The 12,862-nt window shown below is 50.6% G+C and overlaps 1 protein-coding gene across 2 annotated transcripts; it reads right to left on the bottom strand.

The window, feature by feature from the left end:
- Positions 1-162: 162 nt before the first annotated feature.
- Alad (aminolevulinate dehydratase) lies at positions 163-11,485 on the bottom strand. Of its 2 annotated transcripts, none has more exons than XR_015439776.1 (12): positions 11,180-11,380; positions 4,937-5,114; positions 3,750-3,800; positions 3,238-3,334; positions 2,638-2,773; positions 2,441-2,524; positions 2,248-2,336; positions 1,913-1,968; positions 1,739-1,826; positions 1,564-1,650; positions 1,156-1,313; positions 163-321 (listed from the first exon to the last, which is right to left on the bottom strand). XR_015439776.1 is itself a non-coding variant. In XM_004849532.4 (12 exons), the coding sequence occupies exons 2-12, from the start codon at positions 5,095-5,097 to the stop codon at positions 260-262; spliced, it is 1,041 nt and encodes a 346-aa protein (XP_004849589.1). In that variant the 5' UTR covers positions 5,098-5,114; positions 11,180-11,485; the 3' UTR covers positions 163-259. The 2 variants fall into 2 exon arrangements, 1 of the variants encoding a protein (XP_004849589.1); XM_004849532.4 differs by having other exon boundaries at positions 1,156-1,285; positions 11,180-11,485.
- Positions 11,486-12,862: the final 1,377 nt, after the last annotated feature.

Genomic DNA, 12,862 nt, shown 5'->3' with positions numbered 1-12,862 from the left:
AGAGAGCAAGGGCTGGAGAGGCCTCACAGCTGAGCAGGGCCACGCACAGGAAGCCTAGGGAGCTCCCCAGGAAGTGGCTGCAAGTGGGAGATGAGCACGGTAGCAGAAACCAGCCGAGGCACTGGGTCCCCACCAGCATGGGAGCAGGAAGAGGGCACGGTGCGCAGTTCTAAAAGCAATATTTACTTTGGTTTTCACTCCATCAAGGCCCTGGGAGCTTTCTCAAGTTCAGGTTCTTGGGTCCTGCACCCTCTCTCCATCATTCCTCCTTCAGCCACTTCAGCAGCTGAGGCGTGTAGTAGGTAATGATGATATCGGCACCTGTGTTGGGAGAGAAGCAGGAAGCAGGGGACAGGAGGAGCATCAGCTGTTGGCCACACCTTCTGGGAGATGGAGGCCAGGTGGGGAAGAAGACCACCATGGAGGGGCACAGCCTGTGGGGTTGCAGCTCTTGACCTTGGGTAAATAATTTTCCCTTTCGAGGCCTCAGTTTGCCAATGCATGAAATGCACAGTGAGGGAAACAGGAAACTGCCAATTCCCTTCCCATGCTGGTATGGGGAAGTCAAGACCCAGTCCTCCAATGAGACTTAATACTGGCACCTGGCTTCCTTGCTAAAGTCTTTTCTCTCCCTGCCCCATTAGCCTGGAACATCTGGAAATGCCGATTGAGCCTTAGACCCCCAGTGTCTCCCCACAGCTACCAGTAGTTTGCTTCCTGTTTCTATGGGGCTTTCCAGTAAGTGGGGATAGCCAGGGGTCTGCTGTTAAATTCCAGGCTTGGGAGCTTAAGGCTGGAGTCCACCCTGATGACCAGGATGGTGTGCTAGCTAACCAAACCTGCTCCCATTTATAGGGTGAAAGCATATGCAACTGCAGATATGATCTCAATTTTCAGGACAACCATGGACCAGGCATCTCACCCCTAGTTCATAAATGAGGACCCTGAGGTTGAGAGAAGTGGCTGGCTTAGGGTCTCACAACCAAAAAGTAATTGTCGCTCTTCCACATTGTACTTCCATGTCCCTTCCTCGTTCTGTATCTGTCTAGATACCAGGTGTGGGAGTTCAGGCTGTCTTGTGGCTGTTTCCTTATCTGGGCAAAGTACACCTCAGTCCCTGTGGCATAGGTCAAAACCCCACCCCTGCCTGCTTACCTGCTCTTCGGAAGGCAGTCATGGCCTCCAGCACAGCAGCCTTGAGATCAAACGCCCCAGCCTGGGCTCCGTGCCACAGCATGGCAAATTCTCCAGACACGTGGTATACAGCAAGGGGGCGCTCATGGTACTGGAGGGGGCAGTGATGGGCACAAAGGCTGAAGGGGAAGGCGGGTGTGCTCCGTGAGTGTCCCTTTCTCCCTCCCCAATCTGTGACTATCGTGAGTCCATCCTAAGTCACCTCTGCTAGTAGCCAAGCCCGATCTAGAACTGTTCACCCAGAGCTGTTTGAAGGCTCCGGCGAGCCTTGGCCCAGAAGGCGAGAACTCCTGTTTGGAGACAGACTGCTTCAAATGCTGAGGTTCCTCTCCCAGCCCTCTGAGCCCCCTTGTCTCTCTCTGTGCTCACCTTGTCCTTCACCTCCCGCACGATGTCCAGGTAGGGCATTCCTGGCTTCACCATCAGCATGTCAGCTCCCTCCTGTACATCCCGGTCCTAAAGGATGTGTGTAAAGTGTGGGCAGCACCCAGAGGTGGGAGGCAGAAGTGCGGGCTGCGGGGGGGCTCAGGCCCTGGTCACTCACCACTGCTCGGAGGGCCAGGCCCCGGGCTCCGGGGGGCAGCTGGTAGCAGCGGCGGTCTCCAAAAGCTGGGCTTGACTGAGCTGCATCCCTGTGAAGCAGAGTCTCAGGGTGGGCTCCAGCTTTGGGCTAATGGGCCTAGGATTTAAAAGCAGAACCTTGCCCAGCCCCACTTACCGGAAAGGCCCATAGAAACAGGAAGCAAATTTGGCACTATAGCTCATCACTGATACCTATGGGGAGACAATGAGGCTCAATTAGCATCTCCAGATGTCCCACGCTGAAGTGGAAAGGGGAAAGAACCTTGGCTAGGAAGCAGAGTGCCTGTACTCCAGTGTCCCTGGAGTGCTGGGCTTTGTCTTCCTCATCTGAGGTGCAGAGGTTGAAACAGGTCCCAAAGGCCTCATCTAGCACTATCCTCAGTTCTACAGTTCTTGGCACTTACAGGGATAGGGCTGCTCCATGCTTTCTCCTCCCCACCCCACAGCCCTCCCTGCACTCCCCACCCGTACCCTGTTGCCAAGTCCATGTGCCATCAGAGCTTCCTTGATGGCTCCCACGCGTCCATCCATCATGTCCGACGGGGCTACTACCTGACATCCTGAGGGGCAGAGGGGGGCCGTCAGAACTCTGGGACCCTACTACCCACCCATTCTGCCACCTCTTTTACCCAGAAATGCCCATCTGTGCTGGGGACTCACTCACCAGCCTTGGCATAGGCCAGTGCCACCTCTGCCAGCCGCTGGCGGCTCTCCTCAGCCCGGAATGCTCCATTCTCACCCAAGAGCCCTGCAAGGCAAGATGGCTGGGTGTTGGGGAGCTTCTTGGGCCCTGGCTGGTGCCCCCCAGGGAGAACAGGCAGTGGGTGTGAGTGGCAGCAGGGCTGGCAGGAGAGATCTCACCACAGTGACCATGGGAGGTGTAGGGGCACAAGCAGACGTCACAAGCCACCAGAAGGTTGGGAAAAGTCTTTCTCAACAGATGGATGGCCTCGACAGCTGGGGACTCCTCGGAGTCAGCTGCGGAGCCCCATTCATCCTAGAGGCAGGGAAAGGAGGACAAAGCAGTGTGCCTGTTACGTAAGTCTTCAGGAAGGCATGGTGGCTGGCATTGCAGAATACAGCCCTAGCTCCCTCCTTTTATCACTGTTGCAGCTCCTGGCTGAGAAAGTACAGAGGATCACCCCCATTTTCAGAAAAAAGATTGACTTACCCAGGCTGGGTATCTCAGCCCTATGTAGTACCTTTTTTTTTTTTTTTTTTCCCTGGGGATTGAACTCAGGACCTTGTGCTTTCGAAGCAGACAGTGGCACCACTGAGCTAAATCCCTGGCCCTGTAGTATCCTGATACTACTACGTGGGTACTATGTTAGGAACAAAGACTATGGCCATTCTGGCATGGCTCCCAGGGCCAGCACAAGGTGGGAACAAGGATGTGGTCAGTATGGAACCTTGGTCCACCCTTGCCCAGCCTCCCTTCTTAACCTTCCTGTGATTCTTCACCTTGGGAACTCTGCTGGGGACCCCAAAGATGAGGACACAACGCAGGCCATCTTCTACCAGAGGCCTCAGCATCTCTTCCAGCCGGTTCACACCGTACCTGGGAGGGGACAAGGAGAGGCATTGAAGGAAGGCAGGTTCTCTGGTCCCTCCATAACACGCTTCTGCTAAGAGCCAAGCTGCACGTAGTACCAGGAGGGCACAAGATCCACAGTGTGGGGGCAGGGAAGAGAAGGCCAAGGGAAAGCCAAGGCCACAAGCAGCAGAGCTATGGAATGGCTGTGGCAGGCTCCTCCTACTGAATTCCCAGCTCCAGTCCAGCTCCCCTGTCTGCAAGGGCACTCTAGTGATGGGTGCTCATTACTTCATAAGGCTGCCTCCTCTGCAGGCCACCAGCTTTGGTCCCGGGAACACCCTTCTCTCCACTGAGCTGAAGTTTGCCTCTCCGGATCTTCTATTTCCACCTGTGAAATCTCTCTCCTCCATCCCCTTGCCCTCCCCTCCACACTTCCTACCTGGCCACTCCTGGGAGGCTGGCGATGGGCTGGACATCATCGGGAACATCCCTGTAAGAGTCAGGGGGCAGGCATTGGCGGCTGTAGGGAGGGCTGGTGGTGAAGGGGTGACTGGGAGGGACGGCTGGGGGGCTGGGAAGGAATATGGGAGTGGAGAGGATAGGAGAGGGATGGGATCCAGTGTCTGGCTCCCCTGCCTGGCCAAGCCCAGGGCCTGAAATAGTAACAGGAACAAGAATAACAGTGACAATAAGACCAACTAAACTAAAAGAACAGTAACCACAGGAAGAAGGCAAGGAGTTAAGAACTTAAACTCTGAAGTCAGTAGGCCCGGGCTTCCTACTCAAGGTGCTTTTTCACTGGGTAGCTCTGGCCCAGCTGGATTATCTCTTTGGGCACCAGACCCTTCACCTGGATCTTTGATGGGTTCATTCATTCAACAAAAAACTACTGAGCACTTATGTGCCAGGTAATGTTCTAGGTACAGATGACATATTATCCCTGCCTTCATGGAGCTGACGTTCTAGGGGATAATATCTACTTCTTCCTCATAAAAATGTTGCCAGACTGAAGGAGATAATGTTGTACAGGTGCTTAGCATAGCAGCTGAGTATACAGTACTCATGATCATTGTTTTTTGTTTTGGTTTTTTTTTGGTACTGGGGATCGAACTCGGGTCCTTGAGCTTGCGCAGCAAGCAGTGACACCACTGAGCTAAATCCCCGGCCTCTTGATCATTGTTAATAAGCAACTCTTACATGGACACAATCACAGAGTATAATGGACAGAGTACCTTCTCTCCATTTTTGTTTTTTTTTGAGACAGTGTCTATGTAGTTCAGGCTTGCCTTGAATTCACTATGTAGCTCAGGCTGGTCTCAAGCTTATGGCGATCCCCCTGCCTCAGCCTTCTGAGCAGTGGGATTCAAGGATATGGCTTCTGTTTGTGCTTTATCACAAAAGCTCAGAATATCAGACAAGAGTAATTCTTTTTAGTTTACAAATCGCATGACTAAGGTCTTTTCACCATTCCTAAGACTGCTATCCTTAGCCAGTAGGCCAATACCTTGAGTTTCCAGGTGACAGCTGAATTTAGCCCTTTCCCCTCAGCAATACTGAAGCTGCTCCAGGCACACACCTTCCCTGCCCTGGGCACATTACAGCCCTGGCCCATCCCCAGGGACTCACGTGACAAAGATGGGGTAGATGAGGTTGGAGGCACTGAGGGTGGTGGTGGCGGCCTGCCAGGTCCGAAGCAGAGGGTGGAAGTAGCCGCTGTGCAGAACAGACTGGGGCTTCATGGCGGGGCTTGGGACAGCCTGCTGGCTGAAGATAGGCTCCTGGGGCATCTGCTGTGTGCTTAGCTCTATTGGGGGGCAGGAGAACATGAGACATAGCACTTGTCCCCAGGAGATGGTCACAATGGGAAGACAGCTCCCCCAGGTCCCCCCCAACCTGTGGTTCACCCTGTTGTCTGTGACCAGTTAAGAAGAGAAATGCAAGGAAGCTTTTAAAAGCTTCTCCACAATTTGAATCTAATAATATAACATTTGGGCTTATAGTTTGCATGATTGCCATTTTATTTTATGGATTTATTTTAATTTTTAAATTTTTACTTTTTTTGGTACCAGGGATCAAACTCGGGTCCTTGTGCTTGCACAGCAGGCAGCGAAAACCACTGAGCTAAATCCCCGGCCCTTATGGATTTATTTTACTGGATGGAACCCAGGGGCTTCACACTGAACTTTATCTCCAACCCTTTTTAAAATTTTCTGTCTTAAGACAGGTTCTCTAAGTCACAAAGTTGCACAAGCTGGACCTAAAGTTGTGATGCTTCTGCCTCAGTCTCCCAGAGTACTGGGATTACAGGTGTGTGCCACAACATCCAGATTTTTATGACTGCTATTTTATTTTTAAATTTTATTATTTATTTTTGGACTTTTTTCTTTGCTTTTCTTTCTTTCTTTCTTTTATGTATTTATTTACTTTTTGGTACCAGGGATCAAACTTGGGACCTTGTGCTTGTGAGGCAGGCGGCAGAACCATTGAGCTAAATCCCCAGCCTCTTTTTCTTTTCTTTTCCACCCCATACTGGGAATTGAATTCAGGACTTTGTGGTGCCACTGAGCTAAATCCCCAGGGCCTATTTTGGGGTTTTTTTTGAAACAGGGTCTTGTGGTGCAGTTCAGGCTGGCCTTAAACTCACTATGTAGCCCAGGCTGGTCTCAAATTTATGGTGATCCTCCTTTCTCAGCCTCCCAAGTGCTAGGATTATAGGCATGTGCCACCATGCCTGGCTATGACTGCTATTTGAAAATATGATGCTGGGATATGTATGATAGCACATCCCTATAATCCCACCACTTGGGAGGCTGAGGCAGGGAAACCGCAAATTCAAAGCCAGTCTGGAAAACTTAGCAAGACCCTGTCTCAATGAATGAATGAATGCCCTGGAAATGTAGCTCAGTGGTAGAGAGCCCTGTGTTTGATTCTCAGTGGGGAAAAATGACAATTTTCTAATAATTTATTTTCATCAAATTTTATCAAAGAATCAATGGACCGGAAATAAAAGAATGAAAACAAAAGAACCAATCCTTCCTTCCCTATGAATACCTGGATAAGTGCTGACCTAGTCAACATTTAACTGTTTATTCCACGAGAAAAGTCCAGATGAGCAGAAGGAAAACTCCCAGCAAGTCCACCTCGAGCAAAGAGCACTTTGGTGCACGGATTTCCCACGAGGCACCACACACTCCAAGAGGACAAAGCAGCACATGGATGCCAGCCAGAGGGACACAAACGCACCCTTCTCCCAGAGTGGCCACTAAAGCTGTTGCGCAGCCAGGCAGAGCTTCGCCCTGCTGCTCTGCGGGGGCCTCTTGTGCTTCACCTTGCAGGCTAGGCTCTCTCCAAAGCCTCCCACAGCCAGGTCTACAGGTTTCTCCTTCCCTCTCCCGCCGAGGTTTTCTTCTTGCTCACACATCGCAACCTCTTACACAACAGGTCTTTGTGGACTGTCTTATCTCTCTCACCAGGAGAGGAGTCCACGGGGCAGGGTTTGGGGTGAGTTCATCTCTGGCTCCCCACCTCACTCTGCCCACATGTGGACTCTGGCACACAGTAAATATTTAATTACACAAAGTACAAGACAATAGGCCCTACATGCCAAATAAGTGATGTTTTTGTTTTTGAGAGTTTTGGTATGTAATTCAGGCTTAAACTCATGATATAGCCCAGACTGCAATCTTCCTGTCTCAGCCTCCCTAGGGCTGGGATTACAAGCATGCACCATCATGCCCCACTATAAGTGATACAAGATATAAGGTAGTAGGGAATTCACGTTTCTTGGTACCTTATGTGTACAAGGCTGTACTAGGCACTTTTACAGGTGACTTTGCCTCAAGTTGACATGTCAAACCCGTGAGACAGGTTGACAGTGCACCTCAGAGCAGAGGAGCCAGCCACATATGAGCCAAGGTACCAGTGTGCATTAGGATGGCAGGAGGGGCTTGCTAAAGACAGGGTTTGAATTTGGTCTTGCAGGATGCATGGGTTTGGCCTGGCAGGGCCAAAGGATAGTGTTCCCTCAAGAAAGAAAGGGGACAGAGGATGGCTCTGGGCTGTTCCAAGGACAGAGGAGGCAATGCAGGCACATGGACGATGGGAGGGGAGGAACAAGTGAGAGCAGACTGAAGCCAGGGAAGTTTCAGAGCAGGGAGTCAGGGAGCAGCCAGCTCAAAGCCTGGCTTTAGGAAGACAGATCTTGTGACTGAGCAGAGCAGAGCAGAAGCAGAGGAGCACAGAGGCTGCAGGGAGGAGGAGATGGGGATGGAAAAGGAAAGGCCATCGCAAAGCGGCCAAGAGTCTCCACAGCAGAGACAGGGACAGGGCAGGAAGAGGGTGGTGGGAAACCACCTTGGAGAAGAGGCAAGGGCTTCATTTCAGACATTTCCTTTTGCAGATGCCTGGTGGAACACTTAGTAACCAAGCAAGTAGAGGGGAAAAAGAGCCACAGAAAGTGAGGGCTGGCAGGCCCAAGTGCAATTAATTGCTCCTTGTACACATAAAGACCTTAACCCAGAGGGAGCAGGGACTTATCAAAGTCATACAGCACATCAGAAAGTAAAACAGTAGGACTAGAACCCTGGGGATCCTTCAGTGTGCTGGTGCTGTCCTTCGGTCCCCTCTCTGGCCCCTTCAGCTTCCTTCCAACCAACTCAGGGGCCTATCTTATCCCATCTTCCTCCTTGTTGGGCTCTGGATTATCAGGAGCCACGGAGAGACTCACCCTACCCCCACACCCCTGGGTGGGCCAGCCTTATCACCCACACAGGAGCGGGCCAGGCCTCCGAGAGGCATTGAAACTCCCAATCACTCAACAGATATGAGGTCCTGTTTGCCCATCTTGTGCAAGATTCTGCTCTTATTCTGCCAGGAGTTAACTCAGCTAAGAGGGGTTAAGTAACTTGCCCAAGACCACACACTAGTTAGTGACCAAACCAGAATTGCAATTTGTTCTAGACTCCAAATTCAGGGTTTTATGTACTGTTCTCCATATTACTGGTAAACACCTGATTCAATAGGTATCTATCTCTATTCTCTGCTGTGGGTGCTGGAGAGACAGAAGAAACAGAAAAACATACTGAGTTTATTAGAAGTCAGACTCTGCAATTAGTGTACATATTTAAATCGTCCTAACTTTCAGTGATCAGGAAATGGAAGCCCAGAGGGTTATGTGACTTCCTCAGGGTCATTCTGGAGAGTCAACAAATTCTGAAGCCCGGTCCACATGTCTGATTCATCTGCCCGAGGACAATCTTTGTAACAGGCCTCTGGCTTCTGGAATCCTTAGCTGCATTCCACTGGCCTCAACTCCTCCTCTCCCTGAGGCAGCAACTATTATTTTCTATCATAAGAAACTGGCAGGGTCACCTTTGAGCGGGTTTTCCTCAGCAGTCTGGGAGAGGCATGGAGGTAAGTGTGTGGGGCTCACAAGAGCAGTTCCACTTTGATACGGTTTGTTATTTTGAGTCAGAGAGAGATTTGATTGCAAAATTTGACTGAGATTTGATCGTGTCAGTGCTAGAAGAATTAAAAAGTTGAAATCACCCATCCTATGTAATCTTTTACATCTTAATGTGGACAGTGGGGTGCCTCAGAGAGGCCACAGGACTTAGCAATGTTACACAGCAAGTGAAGTCCAGAGCTAGGAACTGAGCCTGAGGCTCTTGGCTTCCAGCCCAGTGCACTGTGACCTTCGCCAGTCAGTGGGTTACAACAGGCGCTTAATAAACACCTGCACAGTAGGAAAAGCCCCAGAGGCACATCTCTGTTTTGCAGGGCCAAATCCAGGCCAGGGTCTTGCTTTCTGAGAACTCTCTTGGAGTTTGGAAGATTTCCACATGATGGGAGAGCACCTCTTCCAAATTAAAGGAGCTTGTAAACCTCATCTTAAATTTTACATTGCAACCTTACAAGGAAAAGCGACCACGAGGTCCAGCATATCTGCTCACTGCATTAGAACAGGTTAGCTTTGCTAGCAAGCAGTATAGGGTGGTATAGAAAGCACCATGTTTCAGGGTTGGTCCTGGGGCTGGTCTGTGCTTTGCTCTGTGACTTTGGGCAAGGCTGGTGACCTTTCAGAGCCTTCACTTCATAATATATGAAGTGGGCTGATACTATCAAATTTGCAAGGCTGTGGAGATTAGAGACAGGGATGAGGGTATGGGTCTGGCACCAAGTAGCCATACATTAAACCTGTAGCTACTTTTATGAGTATTTTGAGAAGGGCTGAGCTGCAATGAGATCTCTAGGCATAGCACCATGCATCTTGAATGAAATACCCAAAGAAGACATTTGTTCAATTCCTGTGGGTTGGAACACAGATGCCAGAGTAGAAGGGAGGGCCAGGTGCTGTGGGAGGAATCTGTGTCTCTGGGAGTCAAGGACAGCTTCATGGAAGAAGGACAGCTTTTCAGGTTGATTGTGAGGGGCAACACACTTAACCTGGAAGTGACCTAACTTGGACCCTGACAGCTGCCACCAGGAGGGGCAGAGGAAGATCTGCAGGGCTCAAGGCTTCCAGGCTGTGTTCCACTGAGATTCCAGAGGCTGAGCTCTTGGCACAGAGTGTGGGGAGCTGGTGCCAGGTTTGGCAGGCTCTGCACTGACTGGAGAGCAAGCAGGCAGAAGGGCCAGCTAGGCAGAAGGTCCAGCTTGAGAAATCCAGAGCCCCAGGAGGGCCCAGGACGTCAGCTATCAGGCAGTTCTGAAAAGGGACTGACTGGCTGCCTGTTCATTAAGCTGTATTTCCTGAATATCTACTTTGTGTCCGCCCTCCTGTAGCAGTGCTAGATACAGGATTAGAGAAGAATGAGGTTGTGGTGGTGGTTGGTGCATGCCTGTAATTCCAGCACTCTGGAAGGCTGAGGAAGGAAGACCACAAATTTGAGCCAGCCAGGGCAACTCAGTGACTTAGATGGTCTCAGAATAAAAAATTTAAAAAGAGCTAGAGATGTAATTCAGTACAAAAGCCCTGGGTTCATTCCCCAGCACTGCAAAAGTAAATAAAAGAAATAAAAGAATGAGAACACAGCCTGGTCTGAAGGTTTTTGAAGACCCATGTTCTGCTGGGCTTAGCCATTTGGAGCTAGGCCAGGCTACCTTTTCTAAGATTCCTAGAACATGGTGGCTAAGAGGCATCTTAAAGCTTGCTGATTACATGAATGAAACAACAATGAAAGCGGGCATCGTGCAGCACGGCAGTTTCAAATCTGAGCTTGAATTCAGGTCTGCAGCACCCCACTCCTCAAGGTCCACCATGGTCCTAGTACTGTAAGGATAGATTTCAAAATTTCTTTCCAGCAGATGTGAGCTTAACAGCTCCAGATGAAGGAGTGAGGGGGAGAGAAGTAGACTTGTGACTAGATCTGGGCGCCCCGGTAGCAGGGTGGTTAAGTGTGCGGGATCTGAAGTCTGACAGATGCGGGCACAAATCCTGGTTCTGTCACTCACTTTCGAGCCGTGTGACCTCAGTCTCCTCAGCTGGTAAAAGGAGATCTGAACCGACCTCAATGGGCTGTTGTAAGGACTGAATGGCCAAGGCTTGCAGCGCCGAGCACCAGCGGGTCTTATTGTTCCCGCCTCCCTCCTGGAGGGCATCCCTGGCTCTGCACTTACGCAGCTGCCTCGCGGTCTTCGGAGGGTGGGCTCAGGAAGGAGACACGGAGCCCGGACTCGGGCCTCCAAAGCCGGCCGTCAAAAGATCGTCTCGCCTACACAGGCGCCCGTGCGAACACGGCCCCCCTCTACAGCGCCAGCGCTCCAGGCGCACAGCACAATCTGGGGACCAGGGACTCTGGGTGCAATAGCCCCGCTTCACCTGGAGCCACCATCCAAGCCCGCCGCCTCCTGGAGTCCGGCCCCACTCACCTGCCTCTCTACCAGCTCCGTGCCGCTGCTCTAGCAGCCGCCGGTCCCGCTTTCACAGCCTCCCGCTCTGGTCTCCCGAGCCGTGGGGGCGGGGAGGCTCACCCGGAAGCAGCTCCCCCACGGGTGCAGGCCCCGCCCCCGAGGGCATTCTCCAAGCGCTGGTCAGCTTGGCTGCGGCCAGGGTCTGGCAGTGTCTGTCTGATTAGAGGCCTGGCCAATCAAGTGTGCAGAGGGGCTGGAGAGACCCTACGTGGGGGCGCAGGAATCGCGCGGGAGGGGACCTTGCCTGTGAACCTGTCTGGGGCTGGTACAGTCGGAGGTTTGCCCCTGGGTTCACTTTACAGTTCTCTTCCCAGCCCCCAGCAAACTGGGCGCCGGTTCATTTGCTGAAAGAACAATTGGATGTCGAGGCCGTTAGAACAACATCCCCGTGCCTCACACGATAGCTAAGTCCCTTTTGGCGGACTGAACATTTTAAAGTGGTTGAGTTCAGCACCAGACTGTCTTCCATGTTTTCACACAAGATCGATTCCAGCGAAATTAATTACCCAAGGCCTACTCTGCGTGGGAATTAAAAAAAAAATCTCTCCAAGTTTGACAGGACCTGACTATGATGTGTTCAGTGAGACCAAAGGTCTGAGGGGGCTTGGGGCAGAGTTATTTGTCGGCATGAGAGGGAGGGATCTGGTGAGGTTAACGGGCCAGAAATGAGACAAAGCAAGATTGGTGGTTTCCAGGGCCTGGGTGGCCCAGGCAAGGGGAGTAACTGCTACATGAAGCACATGGGTCATTTAAAATGAGTAATTTTATGTTCTGTGAATTTCATCTCAATTTGCAAGGCCAGGCCAGCTACATAATTCAAGGCCAGTCTAGATTACATAGCAAAACCCTGTCTCAGAAAAACAAAAATAATCAAAAAACAAAAACAAAAAAATAAGACCAAATGACACTGAGACACAATCTCAGGTCTCATAAGTTTGTGGTAAGATCCTCACCAAGCATTTCTCTCTAAAGAGCCTTAATTTCCCATTGGTAAAAACAGGGGGCCAGACCTGAAAAGGAGTTTTTTGTGGGTTTTTTGGTACCGGGGATCGAAACGTCGGCGAAACCACTGAGCTAAATCCCCTACCCCTGAAAAGTAGTTTTTGAATGGGTTGACAGAACACTGCTAAATATTCCAGATCCACATCACAATCTCTGGGCATACAGGGCCATGCTTCAGAAAATATCGAAAGCATTAGCCTGGCTGGGGAAAACTGATGGATGATCTCAAAGATTATACCCAGCTGCTAAAATTCTGTAGTTTTGAGCAAGACATAATGGCACACATCTATAATACCAACAGTTGGGAGGCTGAGGCAAGAGGATTGCTGCAAGTTTGAGACCAGAGTGGGCTACATATAGTGAGTTCAAGACCAGTGTGGGATACATAGCAAGACCCTGTCTCAAACACCCAAAAAACCCAACAAAAAATAGTACTTTTAAATTATAGTCACCTCCCTGAGGAAATGTATTTTTCTTTTTCTTTTCTTTTTTACAGAATTGTGGATTGGACCCAGGGCCTTTGCACTGACCTATGAGGTATGATCAGTGTGTATTTAAATAGAAAAGAAATTATTACAGCAAAGACACATTGCCATTAATTCCCCTTGCTTCTAATGGAGTCACTCTGTCATTCTTGCC

Source organism: Heterocephalus glaber, unplaced genomic scaffold (genome assembly GCF_053883595.1).
Source record: "Heterocephalus glaber isolate CG9 unplaced genomic scaffold, H.glaber_assembly_v1.0 deba00001479, whole genome shotgun sequence".
NCBI lineage: Eukaryota > Metazoa > Chordata > Mammalia > Rodentia > Bathyergidae > Heterocephalus > Heterocephalus glaber.
The sequence above is the reverse complement of the archived record's forward strand: the minus strand, read 5'-3'. Positions and strand labels throughout refer to the sequence as shown.

Bases quoted from the DNA above. Each gene is read 5' to 3' on its own strand.
- Alad (XM_004849532.4), bottom strand. From the start codon at position 5,097: ATGCCCCAGGAGCCTATCTTCAGCCAGCAGGCTGTCCCAAGCCCCGCC. The intron at 1,827-1,912 runs GTAAGTGGGGCT...TCTGCTTCACAG, and splicing joins TGTTTCTATGGGCCTTTCCG to GGATGCAGCTCAGTCAAGCC. The intron at 322-1,155 runs GTAAGCAGGCAG...CTCCCAACACAG, and splicing joins GACTGCCTTCCGAAGAGCAG to GTGCCGATATCATCATTACC.